Raw genomic sequence first — 19,017 nt, 5'->3', positions numbered from 1 at the left:
GTAGAGAGGCTTTGGGTCAATAAGGGTCAATACCGGAGACGTGAGTTAGGTTAAATTAACCTTAATCAGTTAGATGAATTAGTACTTTAAATTCAGTAGTACCTGAAGGGAGCCTACAGGAAAGATGGAGAGGGACTTTTTACAGCGGTTTGGAGAAGCAGGACAAGGGGGAATAGCTTCAAACTGCCAGAGGAGAGGGTTAGATGAGATATTGGGAAGAAATCCTTCCCTGTGAGGATGGGCAGGCCCTGGCACAGGGTGCCCAGAGAAGCTGGGATCCCTGGCAGTGTCCCAGGCAAGGCTGGACATTGGGGCTTGGAGCAAACTGGGATGGTGGAAGGTGTCTCTGCCCATGGCAGGGAGTAGAACTAGATGAACTTTAGGTCCCTCCCAACCCAAACCATCCTGGGATTCTCTGAAATAAAATAATAGTTATAAGACAGAAAGTAATTTTTTGAAAACTGGAGTTACTTAGCCAGCAGTGATGGAATCAGCAAGGATTCTATTTATTACTGTAAAACCCCCTTTTTCCCTGGGTTAGCTGTTCTCACAGTAGTTTGCAGTGGAGCTCAGTGCATATTGAATAGAATTGTAGAATCCCCAACTGGTTTGACGTGCAAGGAACCTTAAAGCTCATCTAGTTCAAAGCCCCTGCCATGGGCAGGGACACCTTCCACTGTCCCTGGTTGCTCCAAGCCTCGTCCAGCTTGGCCCTGGACACTTCCAGGGACCCAGGGGCAGCCACGGCTTCTCTGGGCAACCTGTGCCAGTGGCTCACCACCCTGACAGGGAGGATTTTTTCTCTAAAACACAATATTGATCCTCTCTGAACTAAACCTGGGATCGCAGCGAGCCTGGCAGGGGCAGTGCCGGTGCTCCATCCAGGATCCTGCCCCACCTCAGCCCTGTCCCTGTTCCCCCCAGGCCTCATGTGTGCAGCACCGGTTGGTGGTTCGGGATGCGAGCTCCCTGCAGCTCCTCCAGCTCTACACCTGCCTGGATCAGATCCAGTACCTTGAGTGGTCCTCGGACTCCCTGTTCATCCTGTGTGCCTTGTACAAGCGAGGCATTGTCCAGGTGAGGATGAAAGCAGGACAGGGCGTGTTCCCTGCTGGGATTGGGGTGTGATGTGAGTGAGAGCTTAACAGCCAGCACTAGCGTGAGGCTTTGCTGAAGCACCTGATGTTATTGATAACGCAGTTCGAGCATAACACAGCATGCCAGGATTTTGAAAGCCATGACAAACATCTTAGTTTGAAAAAGAATATTTAGGATAAAAATACCTAGCAAAACAGATCAGAATTGGAGATTATTTTACCAGTTTCTTACTGCAGTAGGGAGTAAATGCATGCAAGCTTGTTGAACGGACTAAGCCTGTTTAAATGTTGGATATTCAGAAAAAAACAACCGCACATCATTTGCCATTTCCATTATCACCCAGAGGTGTGGGACTCACTTTTGCAGCGGGATCCAGCGCCAGTCCTTCATGGCTGCGGGCGGTTGGGTGTCCCTGAGCTCCCTGGGGTGGGATGCAGGAGCCTGTTGTCAGCTGCAGGGAGTCCTCCTGAGCAGAGGTTTGGGTCAGCTGTTGCTTCCTGCGCTGTCTGGTTGCTCCCTGCCCCAGGTCTGGTCCCTGGAGCAGCCGGCCTGGCACTGTAGGATCGACGAGGGCTCCGCGGGATTGGTGGCTTCATGCTGGAGTCCGGACGGTCGTCACATCCTCAACACCACCGAGTTCCATGTGAGTGTGGAGGCAGGGTTGCTCCCCACGGTGTCAGATGTTGCTGTCTGCCCTTTGCCTCCTAAAATAACCCAACCCTTAAAGCTGCAGCGGTGGTGGAGAGCACGGATGCAGCTCTGTATTCCTGTGTGTAACTCAGGTTAACTCCAGGTTAGGTGTTTGTTATTCTGCTAGCACTTTGTCCTCTTGCTTCTGGTGATAAGATAGAAAATGAACACTTAAATTTGAAGGTGAAATTATGTTTGAGAACATGTCTTGGTGTTTTTGATTTTGATATTTTGATGGCATTCAACAAAGCAGTTTTAGAAATCCAATATATTGCTTTCACAGTGAGAAAAGCTCAGGATTTCTAGTTAAAAAAACCCAAACCATAAACATTTCAGAGTGATTTTAAATTAAAACATACAGGCTTAGGTTTATTGACCTATGAGATGAGATTTAGATCCAGATCCTGGAAATATTTTCCCAATTGTTTGATTTGACACATAGGAGCCAGACTGCTGATGGAACCGCTTGTAAAATTAAAATTAAAACACCTCTAAGTGCTTATTAAGACCCGTATTGGGGAACACAGACTCATGTAGAATCCAAATTGGTTTGTGGATGGTGGGTTTGTTGGAAGACCTGTGATTTCTGACTCTTCCACCCTTGGATTAGAGCTGATGATTCCTGTTATTCAGTACAATAATGAAGGGTCAGAAAACAGCCAAGAACTGCATGTGAGACACTTCCTCTTTGTGTTTACTCTTTCCAAACCTGTGGGTGGGTTTTGGGTGGCAGGCTCTTGTGCCATAACACTGGCTAGCACAGAATTCTCATGCTGCAATGCAAGATTCCCCCTTTTTTTGGGCAAATCCCAGTGTCAGTGGGATACAGATGCGGACTCTGCCCTGTGTGTGTGTGTGTGTGTTTGCAGACCCCCCTTCCTCGCCCTTTTAGGTAGGAGCCATGAGTTTAGGCCTTGGTTTTCCCAGGTGTGAATTGCCCTGATAGTGGCAATAAAAATTAAAAACAAGCCCAGAATTCCAGCCTGGAGGCAGCAGAGCCATCCCTGCTGGTCAGGCAGCAGCGGAGGAGTCAGAACTGCAGGCTGGGGCTGTGTGAGGCTCCCAGAAAGGATCTTGTGGCACGTGCGTGTGGGGGTGGACCAGCGAGGATTTATTGCCTCCCAACAGAACTCGGTTTGACCTTAGAGGATTTCATTAAGCCTTTGCCAAGTTGGCATCTGTGTTGGGATAAGTTTCCTTTCCAGCTGTAAACAGGTTGCTAAATTAGCTGTTGTCAGACAGCTGCCAGGGCTGGGCCGCGGTTGGAGCTGTGTTTACTCCCTCCCTGCTAAATCCACAGGCTGGGGGGATGGATGTGGGCAGTGCTCAGGACAAGCTTTGGGGATAATTAATATCAGTGTGTTATCAAATCCAGAAATTGCCTGGAGGGTTTGGGGGTTCCCTATCAGGCAGCTCAGCTGGGCTTTGGTGGCTTGATGCTTTCAAACAGCACCAAGTAAGCAGTTGTTCTCGTAATTCTTCAGGTTCATGTGTGAACTCCACTGAAAGCTCACAAGGAACTTCCTTATTCCCTGAGTTTTTTAAAGGTTATGGTTGTGCTAATTTCCTTCTAGCAGTCTGTACTTACCAGTGCCTCAGAAAAATCATTACAGAATCCCAGAATAGTTGGGGTTGTGAGGGCCCTCTGGAGATCATTCAGTCCAAACCCCCTGCCAAGGCAGGGTCAGCTGGAGCCGGTGACACAGGGACACATCCAGGTGGGTTTGGAATGTCTCCAGAGAGGGAGACTCCACACCCTCCCTGGGCAGCTGTTCCAGTGCTCTGCCACCCTCCATGGAAAGAAGTTCTTCATGTTGAAGTGGAACTTGTTGTGTTTTAGTTTATGGCCATTACTCCTTGTCCTGTCACTGGCACCAAAAAAAGGAGTCTGGCACCATCCTCTGACACTTGGAATTCATCAGCTAATTTGTAGGGTTTCTTTGTGATCAGTGTTCCTTCTCTGCTGAAATCCACTCTGGAAGGCAGTTCCGCGTTATCAGTGTGTCCTGTGGAAGGTGTTGAACCCAATGTGACTCCTTCCAGTGCCATCATTCCACCAGAATTTACAGGCACAGGTAGAGCTTAACCAAGAGCTGCAGGTGAAAGATCTGAAGGAAAGCAAATGGATCCTCTTCACATTCCTGGAAGTGCTCAAAGCCAGGTTGGACAGGGCTTTGATCAGCCTGGTCTAGTGGAAGGTGTCCCTGCCCATGGCAGGGGGTGGGATAAGATGAGCTTTAAGGTCCCTTCCAACCCAAGCCATCTTGGGATTCTGTGATTCTCTGCTTCCTCATGATCCTCGTGTTTTGGGATAAATAGTGTGAAGATGTTCTGGAGTGTTTCTCTGAAGAGCTGTGCTTACAAACGACATACTTTGTACTTTGTCTCATTCCATGTCAGGTCCTTAAGCATTAAGGAGCTTCTTTGGAACTCCACAGCAGGGAGAAGTGTGTGTTTCTGTGTGTGTATCCCAGCTAATCCTTAGTAACTGTGCGTGGCTGCATCGGCTGAAAATTGCTTCCTGGCGAGGAATGTGCTCCGAATAATCTTCTGAAATCCAGTGCTGACAGACACTGCTATGTAAGGGGACCAAGTGACCCAGTCAAGTCTGGGACAAGAGTTGACAGTCATTTGAGCTGTAGGTTGTTTAAAAGTGTGTTTTTGTCTGCTGAAAATCACCAGTCCTACACCTGCCTGGAGCTGTCAACATCGAGTCGTGGTCCTGGGCCCGGCGCTGGAGACTGTTTATCACGTTACCATCTAAATACTTTTTATTTCTCAGCTGTTTTCAGGCTATTTTAAAAATGCTTCTGCTTTTGGTTTGTTTTTCCACTGCAAAACAACAGCTGAAAACTTCTCAGACACCATTATCATGAGGATTTGAGTTTGACAACTCCACTCAATGGAGTCATCTATGCTGAAGAGAAAGTATCCCCCAAAAGGAGCAGTGGAGAATGGCTTGCTGCAACTTATCTGACCATGGGCTGTTCTCCTGCTATAAAAGCAATTGTCCCTTCTCCATGAATTCCCTGAGAAAGGCAACGAGCAGCAATGGAAATTTCCTGTCATTTTTGAAGCGTTTGGTTTCTTTTTTCACCCTCTGTGTTTGGTGTTTCTGTTGCTCCTGATCCTGTCTGCAAGCTGTGACACAATCCTTCTAATCTTCTTCATCTCATTTATGTTGGCAACGTAAACGAGACTGTGGAATGTTCCAGGTGGGAATATGAGGATTTTCCCTTTCTGTTACAATTGAGTTGTAAACACAATATTAAGGGAAGGGGGTGTGAAATCCACACATTAAGCACGTAATGTGAGTTTCTCAGTTTGTAGGAATGTCTGAGTGGGCACAAATGGAACAACAGGAAAGGATTCTACTTTCAGGAATCAAAATGATTTGGTTTTGCCTGTTCCTAGCACTAGGCTGAACCATCAGGTTGTGTGAGCTGGGTGAGAAGTTACAATGGAGTTATGGAGTGTATCTGTGTGCTTCCCTCTGAGCCTCCAGCCCTTGCTGGAGAGAGCGGAGTTGAACAGACAAAAAGCGCCAGGATGGCGCCAAGCTGTGCCAGGGAAGGGTCAGGTTGGACACCAGGAGGAATTTTTTCATGGAAAAGGTGGTCAGGCATTGGAAGGCGCTGCCCAGGGAGGTGGTGGAGTCCCCATCCCTGGAGGTGGCACTCAGTGCTGAGTGACAAGGTGGGGATCAGGCACAGCTTGGACTGGACTCAGTGATCCTGCTGGTCTTTTCCAACCTCAGTGGTTCTGTGAATAGAGGATTTGAAACAAGATGATCTTTAAGGGCCTTTCCAACCCAAACCATGCGGTGATTCTGTGATCTTACTAGATGTTAAAGGCTGATAGATGGAGTGAAGATGAGGGCTTTGCTTATCAGACACTTAGAGGCATCTGGTTTAGTTGTAGTCTGGGTTTTTGCAGGTGTATTTTTGTGTGTGTGACTGTGCCATGAAACGTGTGCTGGCTGTGCTCTCTGGGCTCTCCCCAGTGCTGCAGAGGCACTGGGGCAGTTTGGTGTCCATGTTCTTGGGCATGCAGGGCAGGGCAGTGCCCCCCCAGCAATATCAGGGTGTGATGGCACCCAAATATCTGGTGCCAGGAGCGTGTGCTCAGTAGTGAAGAACAGGGAAACCATTATTGTCCTCTCTGAGGAGTTATAAAGCTTGACCCTTTTGGAGAAGCTTCTGTCTTTACAGCAAATGGAGGTTTAGATTGGATATTAGGAAAAATTTCTTCATGGAAAGGGTTGTCAAGCATTGGGACAGGCCCCTCAGGGGAGGGATGGAGTCAACATCCCTTGAGGGATTTAAAAGACATTTAGATGTGGTGCTTGAGGACGTGGTCTACGGGTGGCCTTGGCAGTGCTGGGGAAGTAGTTGGACTCTGTGGTCTTTGAGGGCTTTCCCATCCTACATGACTCTGTGGCTCCCTGACGGAGCAGAGATGGATGCAGAAATATTTCAAAACAAAGGTGGCCTTGCCTTTTCTTTGGCTGAGCCTCGGGCAGGGCAGAGGTGACAGTGGGAACTCAGTGGTGTTTCTCATCTACAGAGATTTTCCTCTTCCTGTGCACCTGAGCTCAACATGAGCAGCAAGGTTTTGCCTCCTGAGGCTTGAAGCAGCCAGTGTGGTCCAGGATGGAAGTGTGTGTGATGCCCAGCAGGCCAGGGGAGCTGTTCATGAGGCTGAGCAGCAGCACTTAAGATGCCTTTGTCAGGAAAAATGATGATCCAGCCCTCAGCATTCGAAGCCTGCAGCTGCTAAGCTTGTATTAAGTGGCTGGAGAATGTGTGCTGTGTGTTTTGCTTAAGGGAGGCAGGGCAGCCAGTGCATTTAGGGCTGCAATTAATAGTCCCCAGCAGCATTTCAGTGCTGCAGTTGCTGCAGAAGAATGTGTGGAGGCATCGTGTTGGTATTTTTAAAGTAAATCTTGCCTGAGGAGCAGACTGACAACGCTGGGTTTGGGTGGCCGGAAGTGAGCAGGCCCAGGGATAAAAGTTGATTTTTGTTGTTCATCTTGTGGATTCCTCCAGGAGCTGCTAAACTTAGAGGAGGAGGTTCTGCCCCTCTGCCCCGCTCAGGTGAGGCCCCACCTGCAGAGCTGCCTCCAGCTCTGGGGTCCCAGCATAGGAAGGACATGGAGCTGCTGGAGAGAGTCCAGAGGAGGCACCAAGATCAGAGGGATGGAGCAGCTCTGCTGGGAGGAAAGGCTGAGAGAGTTGGGACTGTCCAGCCTGGAGAAGAGAAGGTTCTGGGGCGACCTAATTGTGGCCTTCCAGTGCCTGAAGGGAACTTACAGGAAAGATGGAGAGGGGCCCCTATTTCCAAGGGCCTGGAGTGACAGGACAAAGGGGAATGGCTTCACACTGACAGAGGTTAGAGTTAGGTGAGATACTGGCAAGAAATACTTCCCAGTGGGGTTGGACAGGGCTTGGAGCAACCTGGTCTACTAGAAGGTGTCTGTGTCCATGGCAGGGGGTGGGGCAAGATGAGCTTTAAGGTCCCTTCCAGCCCAAATCATTCTATGATTCCATGGAAAAAAAATTTCTGTGTTGTTTCCTCAAATCTCAGAAGTTTGTCTGACGTGTAAGGCAGAAGGGACTGTTCTGGGACTCCACGGATCTCTGATGGGGAGGCAGCATTTATTGGGATTCTGAGGCTTGGTTTGAACCCTGTAAATCCCTGGAATTGTGCTTCCCACCAAAACTGATCATGTCAGCAATAAAAAAACATTCAGGTTCTGTTGCAACACAGCCTGCAGTGTTACCAGTAAAGCAGATCCATAGGGTGCTCCCTCAGGATCCTTTGTCACCACTGAACAGTGCCAGGTACTTCAAGGAAGGAAAAGGTGTGTTGAGGACTAACCTGCAAAAAGGTGTAGCAGAACCTTCCTCCCAAGACTGCTGGGATGCTGCTGGGCTGTGTGGGATTTGGGAGGAGGAGGAAACGGAGACGGTGCTGGTGTTTTACATAATGGATCAGAATTAATTTTGGCGTTCAGTGGTTCAGGGAAAGGCAGCTTCGTGATGGAGGTGCTTCACTGCAAAAAGTTCTACCTGTAGCTCTTCCTTGGTGCAGTAAAATGCAGGAGAACACAAGTTAAAAACCTGTCCCTGGAAGCATTCCTTGCTCCAGCTCCAAATGCAAAGGTTCACGTGCCATGCTGGTGAATGCCCATGTGTCTGGGGCTGCCGTTGCTACGGGAGAGGGAGTATTTGTTTTTAATTGGGTAATGTGCAGATGGCGAGGCAGGGCCTGGAGTGCAGCTGTGACCTTGGGGAGCTGTGGGGAGGCTGGGTCTGCAGCTGCCTGCCCTCTCTGCAGCTCTTGGTGCTTGTGGAAGCACAGTTCTCCAGAAATCCCCCAAACAGCAGTGTAAAGCAATGCTTTGCATTAGCAGGTTTTGGGTGTCTTCGAATTTTTCAGTAATTCTGTAACGGTGCCTCCTTGTGTGTGGCTGAGGAGGGAAGAGCAAAACACAAATCAGCCATCAAAGCTGAGGGTGACTAAATGTTGAAAAATACAGCTCAATTTTCACACGTGGTAGCCTTTTCCCAAGGGATACAAAGTTCTAAAGTGGCTGTAACTTGTCATCCGTTCGTAAGGGCAGGAAACTCCCCATCTCTCCTCCAGATTCTGTGATGAAATGCGTTTTTCCAACTGCAAAGTGACTCTGGGCAATAGATTGGGAAGACACATTTGTGCTAATGTCAGGAAATTCAGTATTCGTGAAGAGCTTTTCTCCATATCAGTGGTTTGAATTTTGTATCCCCATCTAGAGTACCCATTTAAGCTTGGGGTAAATTCCCTGCTAACTGCCAGAAACTGGGAGACAATTCCTCATAGTTGCTTCCCAGGGCATTGTGTTATCCAAAATAGCTGCAGAATTAATTAATCACAGAAGGTTAATTGATCCACTTAGTGTTGCTGAATTAGGTTGATGTTTTCCTATTAATTCTTTTATTTTTAATCTACAAAAATAACTAAAACTGTTCCCTGTCTCTCCGCCAGCTGCGAATCACGGTGTGGTCCTTGTGCACCAAGTCTGTGTCTTACATCAAGTACCCCAAAGCGTGCCAGCAAGGTAAGTGTCACACATCCACCTGGGAATGATCCTTTAATGCGGCAGAAAGGGAAAGCGAATTTAATGTAGTGACAAACGCCATGTTTGGGAACAGGGGCTGCTCCCGTCCCTTCTGAGCAGCACCTGCAGCCAGGTTGTGGTCTCTGAGTGAAGGATTCCAGCTGATCCACGTGCATCTGTGTTGTGTTTGCTTTTGAGGGATCCTTTAAGACATTAAATTATGCTGGATGTGCTCGTGATGAAAAACATTAATCCAAAGTGACTTTTATCATCTTCTGCACATGGGAAGGTTGGAAAGGGAAGCTTGTGTCAGGGCTGTCAGACCACATGGCTGTGGTGAGCAGGTTGCTGCCCAAGGCTTGTATCCCACAGATGACAAAGACAATTATGTGTTCCATGCAAAATCCAAGTGGATGGGGAGCAACGCCTGGGAGTTGGTGGAGACCCGATTGTTGCATAACTGATCCACTTAGCCAGGCTAAATGAAGTGGTTATTTGAAATCTGTTGGGTTTCTATAACAACTGTCAGTGGTTAGATGTGTTTTGAAGCACGCTGGAGCTCTGCATCCTGAGAAATTGTACATTCCAAGCTTAAAAATTGCTGACACCATGAATCAGTAACACTGTGCTTTGCCTTGATTAATGCGACCGTCTGTGAAAAAATTGTCTCCTCTTTTATTTCTGCTTTGAAATGGGAGTAACTGTTCCTCGCTGAAGACTCATCAGCTCTTCTGCCTTGTTGTCTGACTTCTATTTAAGCCAGTTTTAATTAATCTGTCCCATGGCAGGGGTGGTTTTCACCAAGGACGGGCGCTACATGGCCGTGGCAGAGCGACGTGACTGCAAGGATTTCATCAGCATCTTCGTGTGCAACAACTGGCAGCTCCTCAGGGTAAGCTCTGCCTCTCCTCCCACTCTGCTGGGGGGTTTACATGCACATATTGCACACTACTCCATTAGTGACAGTGAGAGAAGCAAGTGCTTGGTACTCGGGGTATGTGATATAAACTGTTCACACATGGGATCAGGCCATGGAGGGTGGCATTGGCCACGGGCTGGATCTGAGCAATTAAACCTCACTAAGAACTTGTCTGTATCTTGTGTCACCTCTAATTTGGAAATTCTGAGTCTCACCAGAAGCTGAGAGAAAATCTGGGAAACACCACTACATGTTTGTTGTGTTCCTGAGCTCTTTCCTAATGAACCTTGTAGTGGAAGCTGTGGAGGCCCCTGGATCCCTGGAAGTGTCTAAGGCCAGGTTGGACAGGGCTTGGAGCAGCCCGATCTAGTGGAAGGTGTCCCTGCCCATGGGACAAGATGATCTTTAAGGTCCCTTCTAACCCAAATCATTCTGGGATTCTGTGATCCTCTACTAGGCTTTGAGACAAGGAATTAGGCTTCCTGGGTTTTTGACTGATTCAGTGTAACTAATTTAATTTTCTTATGAAATGCTGTTCATTTGAAGGTATAGAAACTTTTGGCTTTTCTGTAAAGGGGATCAAAGATCCACTGAATGCAGCATGTATTACAGGAGGAAATATTTCTGTTGCTACTCTGGCACACAAAAAGCTCTTTTGTGTTTGTGGTAGCCCTCGAAAGGTTAAAAGTGAGCATTCTGTTAGCTTAGGATTCCTTGACATATTTCAGATGGTTTTGTGGTTTCTCTTTTGTGAGCAGCATTTTGACACTGAAACCCAGGATCTGTCTGGGATTGAGTGGGCTCCCAATGGCTGTGTGCTGGCAGCGTGGGACACGTGCCTGGAGGTAGGAGGAAAAGCAGATTATTTTCATGGAGAGTTCAAGCTGGTCTTTGGCCATCATGTATAAAGCAGTGACTAAAATAATTAGTGTTTAAAAAGTTTCTTTTGGACATAGAAGGTTGTGGGTCCAGCTTTTGTTAAATATAACACTTGTATTGGGGATGGGTGTCCTTGCAAGTGGATGTCACTGTTCTGTAAATCTTTAATGACAGCAAATTATTTCTACTTGCAAAAAAAAAAAAAAGTGAACATTGCAGAACCTGCTTTTGAAATAATGAAAGAATAATGGAAGAAGAACATTGGAAGAATTAAGAGTCTTTTACAGCTTTACTGGCATTGCATTGCACAGTGATTTTACAGTTAATGAAAGTACTCATCCAAAAAGAGAGCAACGAAGCCTCTTAACTCATAGATAACCATTGGTACCTTTGAATTGAACTTGCTGCATGTTGAACAGGCAGTGTTTGGCAGGGATGATTTGCCTGCCTGTGGTTTTTAACACCTTTGCTGGCTTTTAGAGTGGCTCTGTCTGTGTTTCAGTACAAGGTCCTGCTGTACTCCCTCGATGGGCGGCTGCTCTCCTCCTTCTGCGCCTACGAGTGGCCCCTGGGTGTCAAATCAATCGCCTGGAGTCCCAGCAGCCAGTTCCTGGCCATTGGCAGCTTTGATGAAAAGGTGAGAAGTGTTTCCTACCTCTTTTATCTAAACCATTTTGAGAACTTTGTCCTAACAGTCTCCCCTTGCCACGCTTCCTGAGCCAGGTGCGTATCCTGAACCACGTGACGTGGAAGAAGATCACGGAGCTTGACCATCCAGCAACCATTGCCAGCAAAAAGACTGTAAGTGTGGATCCCAAATCCATGGAGTCCTTAGCAGAGCTCAGGTGCTGCTGTTTGTATCTGAAACATCCTGATGAATCCATTTGATTCTGGGGACTTTGCTTTTTCCCCACTAGGTCTTGGGAAATTGCATGGCAACCTCGGAATGTAAGAAAAATGTGGGAATCCTTTCAAATTTGATGGAGTATGTCTGTGTTCATCTCTCTTGAGCAGTAATAGATTCTCAGATGCTCCTGTCACGTGCCAGTGTATTTTTTGTGTAGGTGGTGGCTGCATTACAGGTTTGGGTGTGCAGCCAGCAGCAAACTGGAAAACTGAACAGGAGAGATTTGTCCCAGCCTTGTACAATTCCTGACTTTAAACAGTGCTGGAACTGGATTGTGTTCAGATTTTCCATCCTGTGTGGACAGGCTCATCCAGCTCACCTAAAGGGCATTTCCTGGAACATCTGTCAGCATTGATTTTAATCCTTTGTACCTGTACCTGCAAGGCCTGACGGATTCTGGGCTGTTGGCAGCAGGTGCAGAGCTGCTGTTCCCAAAACCCTGAGCTGATCTCATCCCTGGAGGTAACAAGAACGGTATAGAGGGACTGCACAGACCTCCTGGAAGAGTTTGTATGTGGATTGTAAGCTTGCAATATTCACATGACTCTGCCTCTTAACCAGAAGCAAGGCACGAGCCATTAAAGCACCTCAGCAAAGCTTCTCACGGCTGAATAATGCCTTAACTTCCAGTTAGGTGTAAAATATGTCATGGAAAACAAATGGAAATAGCTCTGTTAATCTCCACTACACAGACAGGAATTGCAGTTGCTGTGTTTTGTCCTGGTGCTTGTGTTTGGGAATATGTTGCAGGCACACTAAAATATTTTTGCTATTTTCCTTCTGCAGTGCTGCACTTTATTTGTGACAGAATCAGATTAAAGATTTTTGGTTGCAAAAATGAGATTCATGTTCCCACTGTAATGGGGATGATTTATTTTGCTGTCAGAAATACTGAACGAGGTGCACTCCCTCAGACTTACTGTTTGTAGACTTTAAGGTTTGTGTATTTGTCACAGGAGTGTTTTTCCTGATCAAGGTTCCACGTGGCCCACGATTCACTGGGAATACTGGATTCCATACCTGCCTGCTGAAGCCCTTTCCTCTGTTGATGAACCAGGGGATGCTGAGATGTAATAAATGTGCAAATGAGTCAGTGGGATGTGGGTATTTGGTAACAGCCCATGTTCAAACTCTCCGAGGCCCTTCTGTAGAGCTCTCACTTGTTTCTTTGTAGATTGTGTATAAAGAAGTGGAGAAATCCCCAACTGTTGACACAGAGAGACTTTCTTTCCCTCCAACAAGAGAATTGGCTAGTTCTCTCTTCAGCACAAAGAGTAAATGTAAGCCAAAGTTTACTCAAACCAGACACTTGAGTTTGCCTTGGGAAATCTTTAAATAAACATTGTAGATGACCTCTGCCCCTTGGATGGTGGAACAGATCCTCTGGATGTTCTCAAGGGCAGTAAAAATCAGAAGCAGTGTTTGTGGCACTGTAAATCACCTCTGGTTAACACTGTTAGAAATATTAGTTAAAAGGTAGTAGAAAAATTCATCTCTCCTCATTTTCCTGATTTAATCTCAGTCTTTCCTGAATCACCAGCCTTTCCTTTTCTGTAGGAGGGCAGGAATAGTAGTAGGGTGCCTGTGTGAAGATGTGATATCTTAAAGCAATTGCAATTTTGATTGGAACATCTTGAAGAAGAGTAAAATTTGGTCCTATCACTTGAGAGATGAGAGGTTTTAACAGTTGGATGTAAATGCATTGTCCTTCCAGGCTCACTTAGTGAAATACTTTCATTTCCCGTTCCAGATGACATTTCCCAGGTGCCAGTTTCTTTACAGTATGTCAAACCAGTTGCTGACAGGGCAAATCCCAAAGTGGGAGTTGGGATGTTGGCCTTCAGCGCAGATAACTGTTTCCTGGCAACCAAAAATGGTAAGTTCCGACTGCCCTGCCTTAGAGGGGAAACCATGTGGCATGTGGGGGGTTTCCTTAGCAGAAATGATCCTTTGCTCTATAAAAAGAGCAAAGTATGGCCCTGTAAAATCAGCTCTGTTGAGAGATGTAACTACAGAGGAATCCCAGCCTGTCTTCTAGTGTGTGTTAACTGTTGTGAGCTGCCAGAACTGCTGATCAGGGCATGAACTCAGCCTTGGCTCTGTATTTAATGAAAATAGTGGGGTTTTATGTTTCTTCAAGTTTATGTGAGCTCACTGTAATGAAACAAATCTTCCCACTTAGAGCCTGGGTCTCTTGAAAGGCAGAACGCTGCACAACCTATAGCAAGAGGAATTCTGAATAGTGAAAGTCATGGAATTAATGTTCCATTTTTCCCTTTGATGGTCCTGAGGGGCTGTTCATTCCTGGATGCCAAAGCTCTGGGTCAGGTGCAAAACCCATCAGACAGACTAATTTGATAAAAGCCAGGGAAGGACTGGGAGATGGACTAGGTCACTTTTACCTTTCTTTGCAATATTTCCAAGGCTGACTATTTCCTGAAGGCTCTGCTTGGCAAAACTCAAGTGGTGGTAACCCCGGGGTGTACCTAAAGGTTTGTGTTGTATGAATTCTGTTTGTTACTGTGCATTTAGAAAAACCAAGCGTGATCCTTTTATCCTTCCGCTATCACACGATTGCTGCTTCCTCTCCAGACAACATTCCCAACGCCGTGTGGATCTGGGACATCCGGAAGCTGAAGCTGTCGGTGGTGTTGGAGCAGCTGTGCACGATCCAGTGTTTCCAGTGGGATCCCTGCCAGCCCCGCCTGGCCGTGTGCACAGGCACCAGCAGAGTGTACCTGTGGTCCCCAGCTGGCTGCATGGTCGTGCAGGTGCCTGGGGAAGGTGAGGCCCTGCAGCAGCTGCCACAGCCTCTCAGCAACTGCTCAGTGACAAAATGTTATTCCATTTATAAATTGATCTGAGTGTTGTCATGGAAAATAGCGCAGGTGTGTTCTTGGAGCTGCTTAAAAATGGCTGTTTTCACCCTTGGAAAAAGAGGAGTTCCTAAGGAGACACAGCAAATGTCTCAAGGGCAGCATGGGGCCAGCAGGGATTTGTGTGGCTGATTCCAGCTGCCTTTGTCTCTGGCAGGAGGACGGGCTGCCAGCTCCTTGCTGACACACTCTGATTTCTTCCCGCAGGTGACTTCCAGATTGTGTCTCTCTCCTGGCATTCCAGTGGGGACTCCATGGTTCTCCTGAGTAAGGACAACTTCTGTGTGTGTTACTTGGAAAGAGAAGAGGTAAAATAAAAGAACTAAAATGCATTAAAAGTGCTCCCAAGTCTGAGGAAGAAAGAGGAAAGGAGTCAAAAGCTGTTGCCCAGTCTGAAGTGTTTGTATTTATAAGTTATTTATTTGAAGGAGCTCCAAGCTCAGTGTGTGAAATACTGTGACTGCATTTGAATGAAGTGATGTAGCAAGTGAAACGTAGGGAACGAGCCTCTGTTGCAAGAAAACCTGAGTATTGATGGAGTTGAACATCTCTTTTTCAACTCTGAACTCTTATTTTCTAAGACTGTAGCTCTGTGTGTATATAATGTATAGCTATTATTTAAATTTTCTAATCTCCAATAAATATTTTGATAGTTACAAACTATAAACCTGCACCTCTGCACTTGGAAGTCTGTTTCAGTGTGATCAGTGATGTGATGATGTAGTGATTTATCCTAGCACAAGGAAACTGTTGCTTGCACACAAGTAATTTTGGGTGACAGTAACTGTGCCTGGGCCACCATGGATTTGGTACATGGAATCTTTACCAGAGGGATCGCAACTGACATTTCAGGACACTTCAGGTAACTGAAATGGGAGTTTTTGTCCCAACTCTGGTGCCAAATGGGAGTGGATGGTTTGGCAGGGAAGGGCCAGTTGGATATCCTTCCTTGTTCTCTCCCCTGTGTCTTTCCAAGGAGGGAGCCTCTTGTTTAGGAATTTACTGGATGTTTTTTCTTCTGCTACTTAATTTCACAGCCTCAGTCTCCAGAAAATGAAGAACAAAGACCAAATAAGAGTTGAAATTTAACTTTACTGCAAGGTTAATGAAAAGTGAACAGATCACTTAGAAAATGCATGGAGAAGCTTGGAAAACTGGAGTCAGGATGGTCTGCAACAGGAGTTTCACAAACACCCACATTAAGGTCAGAAAAACTCCCCACCACTGCAGCACAGTGTTTATCCAGCAGATAAACACTCTGATTGAAAGGGCATGGAGAGAAGGTCATGCACAAGGAAAAAGCTTGTTAGAGTCACCTCCTGAGCAATTTCAGCAGTAATCTCTTGGGCTGCTTCTGAATTTCATCCCTGGATGAGAGGTTCAGCGCAGGAATATATGAACCAAGGCTGACACACAGTGCTGAAAGTTTTCTAGAGTAGGTTTAAGAAAAATGGCTAAGAGTATCAATCTAACCAAAATAGAATTCCTTTTCAGTTTTACAAAGAACAGCTTTGAAGGCAGATGTGTTTGTGAGGCTTTTGGCAACGTTCTCTCACAACAGTCTTTATTCTGTGGCTGCAGCGAAGAAACAGAAGTAGAGAGGAAGTTCCAGTAGGTTCTTAGAGGGGTTTTTACAAGAAGCTCATAAATGCATATTGAGTTCACAGACTGCTGCTGAGCAGGTGGGACAGTGCAGCTTTAGCAAAAGCCAGCAAATACTGTTAAAGACTGACTGACAGCCTCGAAAATTCCTAACAGGCATTAATCAGAGCACTGAGATCACGGTGATTGGAACAGCAGCTCCTCTAAACAGCACAAAGCAGTCCCAAGCACACGACAGGATTTGACACCGTACACAGGGATACAGCAGGACCGTGGCACAAAGGTTCTGCTCTGCACTGGGGGTTTTAGCAGGTTCCAATGGCACTTCATGGACTGGGAAGAACAGGCACTGGGACACGGAACACACCACTGCTCATTCATCCTGTGTAAGGACCAGTGAGGGCTGTAAATCAGGTGCACAGTACAAGACTGACACCACCCTGTGTCTGCTTCAAATCCAGCCTGTGCATTCCCCAAACAAGCTGGGAACTGCCCTACAACCACCCCCTTCCCTTCCCCTGACAACTCTGCTTTATCACGTGCTCTGCCCCTCAGCACCCTCTCCCCAGGGCACCACCACCAACTCACTTGCCCTTGAACAGATGACACGCAAGGGGGTTTAAAATCCAATTTTGCCTCTTGTCATGGAGTATCCCAGCTTGGCCTCGTTGTTGATGAAGGACATCAGTCCCAGGTAGGTCTCGATGAGGATGGGCCGCTCCAGCACCAACACCCCATTAGTGCTTCCTGGCACTGGGCCCTCCTTGTGGGCTTTCTTCACAGCCTGGATCAGCTGTGTTTGAAAGTTTTCCAGCTGAAAGAAAAGAAATCACCTTGCTTTTGCATTGTTTTACAAACTGTTACGCAGCTGCTGGTAGGGAATGGTGAAGGATTAGCACTAAAGCTGTAGCTGTCAGGGCTGTGTGTGCTGTGATAGTCACATTCTGATGTTTAACCTCAATGATTCAGTTAATTTCACACGGGACACTGCTGGTGTGTGACTTACACAGGGGCTGGATGGGTAAAGATGTGTCAGTGACCACGTGTTTATTTCTGACTGTGGTTCTGCCCTGATCACTGATGTGTTACACTTAATAGCGTTCTAATTTTAGGAAAACCTTCAGAGGGAAGCACTTCTTGCAACAAGAATTGAGAACCACCTCGGTGAAGGTTTTCAGTGAGCAATTAAACCAGCTGTTAATTAGCTGGCAGCCCTAGATGAAAAGTCCATCAGCCTGTCAGGTAAGTAAGAGCACGAATAGCCCAAGATCCATATGCTTTTGGGTTTTACAGGACTCTGCACCTTTGGAGGTTTTGGCCTCCTTCGTGTTTCAGCCAGTTATGGGTGGCTGGCATAAAGTGGGCACTGGGGCCACCATGCAAGTCAAAATTTGGAGACTGGGGAGATGGAGCTCCCAGCTCTAAGTTCTACCTCTGATATAACTGATTTTGTTTGATTAACTGAGGTATTGCTTCAAAATAATCTAAGTTATGTCCACCCTAGGAGCTCAGTGCTGCCTGGAGCAGCAGAGGCCATTCCTTACCCGGCACAGGGACGAGATCTTCTCGTCAGCATCTGCCATGGGGTGCTCGGTGAAGGTCACGTAGGGGATGTTGGTGGACCAGGGGTTCCACCTGTTGATGAAGGAGGCGCGGCTTTGCTTGTCCCACTGAATGCGGATACCGACACCTTCCCTCCTGATAGTGCAGAATGAACAGGGTAAGGCTTTCCAGTCTTTGAGGCAAGATTAACTAAACATGTTCTGTCTGAAAAAGACCTGCTTGAAACTGGAAGCTGAGATAAAAGTGATAGTAAATTTTCCTGGAGACAAGAAATGCAAGGATTCAGCCCCTGAAACATGCAAAGGGACATTCTTAGGAGCTGAGAGCAAGAAGGTAAAGCTCCTGGGACACCCTGGCCATCCTTCACAGCCTGTGACAGTCCCTGTGTACAGGGGACCTGACATTCACAGCTTTCTAGTCATGCTAAGGTGGTATTACTGCTTCTTACTGCATTATGTAATGGTGATGAGCTTCTGCTCCCTAATCTACTCATCTTATCTTGAAAGTCCTTGAGCAACTCCCTCTTACTGCAGCTACTGACCATCCCAGCAAGCCAGCAGCTACTCTGAGGTCTTCCAGTGCAGCTTCAGGAATCGTTTGCAAAGTTAAGCAAGCAAAAGGAAGAATTCTCAGACCTTTCCAGTGGTTAGGCTGACAGCTCAAACTGTTCCCAATAACCATGTAAGACTTACATGTGGCTGTGGCAGCTTACTTGTTCAGAGATTTGGGTGGGAACTCAAACTCCCCCACGGAGATGGTGTCCACGGCGCTGAGGGCAATCCTCGTCACATGCTGGCACTGCAGGCTGATGAAGTTGTACTTGCAGACCAGGAGGGACCAGTCTGTGATGAGGACAAGGCGCTCCTTCTCATTGTTCCAGTGATCGATTCTGTGGAGAGAACACAACTGAGCGTTAAATGGTTTTGACTCCTGGCTAGAAACACTCAACAGCTTGGCAGACGGGAGAGTTGCTGAGGAGAACAAATCTGAAGTCCTAGTGCTGCTGTATTTTCTGTTACAGCCTTTGCTTTGCAGCAGCAGGGCCAGTGCAGGGTTGAGGGTCTGTGCCTCGCTGCACACTCGTGCCTTGGAGTCAGTTTGTTAAAGCTACGTCCGTGCTTTACCGCAGGAGTAGGTTGTCTGTGGGACTGCATTTCGTAAGGGGTTAACTGGGAAGTGTCGGTCTGGATCTGGAGGGCTGGGTTACACAGAAATAATGAAGTAACGATGGCTGCAGCCAGCCTGGGCCATTCCGGGCCTTGCGCGCGCGTTAATATTCACCAGCTTTAATAGAGAAAAGCGCTGTGCGATGTGCGGCTCTGGCCCAAGCCCGCGGGGCCGAGGCTGCTCTGGCTCTCCTCTCCCCCCGTCCCGAGCGCCCGCC

The 19,017-nt window shown here is 47.1% G+C and overlaps 2 protein-coding genes across 2 annotated transcripts; one reads left to right on the top strand and one right to left on the bottom strand.

Annotated features, from left to right (window-relative positions):
* Positions 1–825: 825 nt before the first annotated feature.
* WRAP73 (WD repeat containing, antisense to TP73) lies at positions 826–15,141 on the top strand (the record flags this gene model as incomplete). Its single annotated transcript, XM_017743985.1, has 11 exons — positions 826–1,077; positions 1,625–1,741; positions 8,815–8,887; positions 9,676–9,779; positions 10,565–10,651; positions 11,188–11,322; positions 11,409–11,486; positions 12,767–12,872; positions 13,343–13,468; positions 14,185–14,376; positions 14,676–15,141. Coding segments are annotated over 11 exons (1,380 nt in total), but the record flags the coding sequence as incomplete, so codon positions are not given.
* A 399-nt stretch (positions 15,142–15,540) lies between these two features.
* TPRG1L (tumor protein p63 regulated 1 like) lies at positions 15,541–18,884 on the bottom strand. The gene is made up of 4 exons (XM_008641247.1): positions 18,841–18,884; positions 18,346–18,522; positions 17,615–17,768; positions 15,541–16,884 (listed from the first exon to the last, which is right to left on the bottom strand). The coding sequence occupies exons 1-4, from the start codon at positions 18,882–18,884 to the stop codon at positions 16,690–16,692; spliced, it is 570 nt and encodes a 189-aa protein (XP_008639469.1). The 3' UTR covers positions 15,541–16,689.
* Between the last annotated feature and the right edge of the window lie 133 nt (positions 18,885–19,017).

The sequence above is a fragment of the Corvus brachyrhynchos genome, unplaced genomic scaffold (assembly GCF_000691975.1).
Source record: "Corvus brachyrhynchos isolate BGI_N302 unplaced genomic scaffold, ASM69197v1 scaffold68, whole genome shotgun sequence".
NCBI lineage: Eukaryota > Metazoa > Chordata > Aves > Passeriformes > Corvidae > Corvus > Corvus brachyrhynchos.
This window is presented reverse-complemented; position numbering and strand designations above follow the sequence as displayed.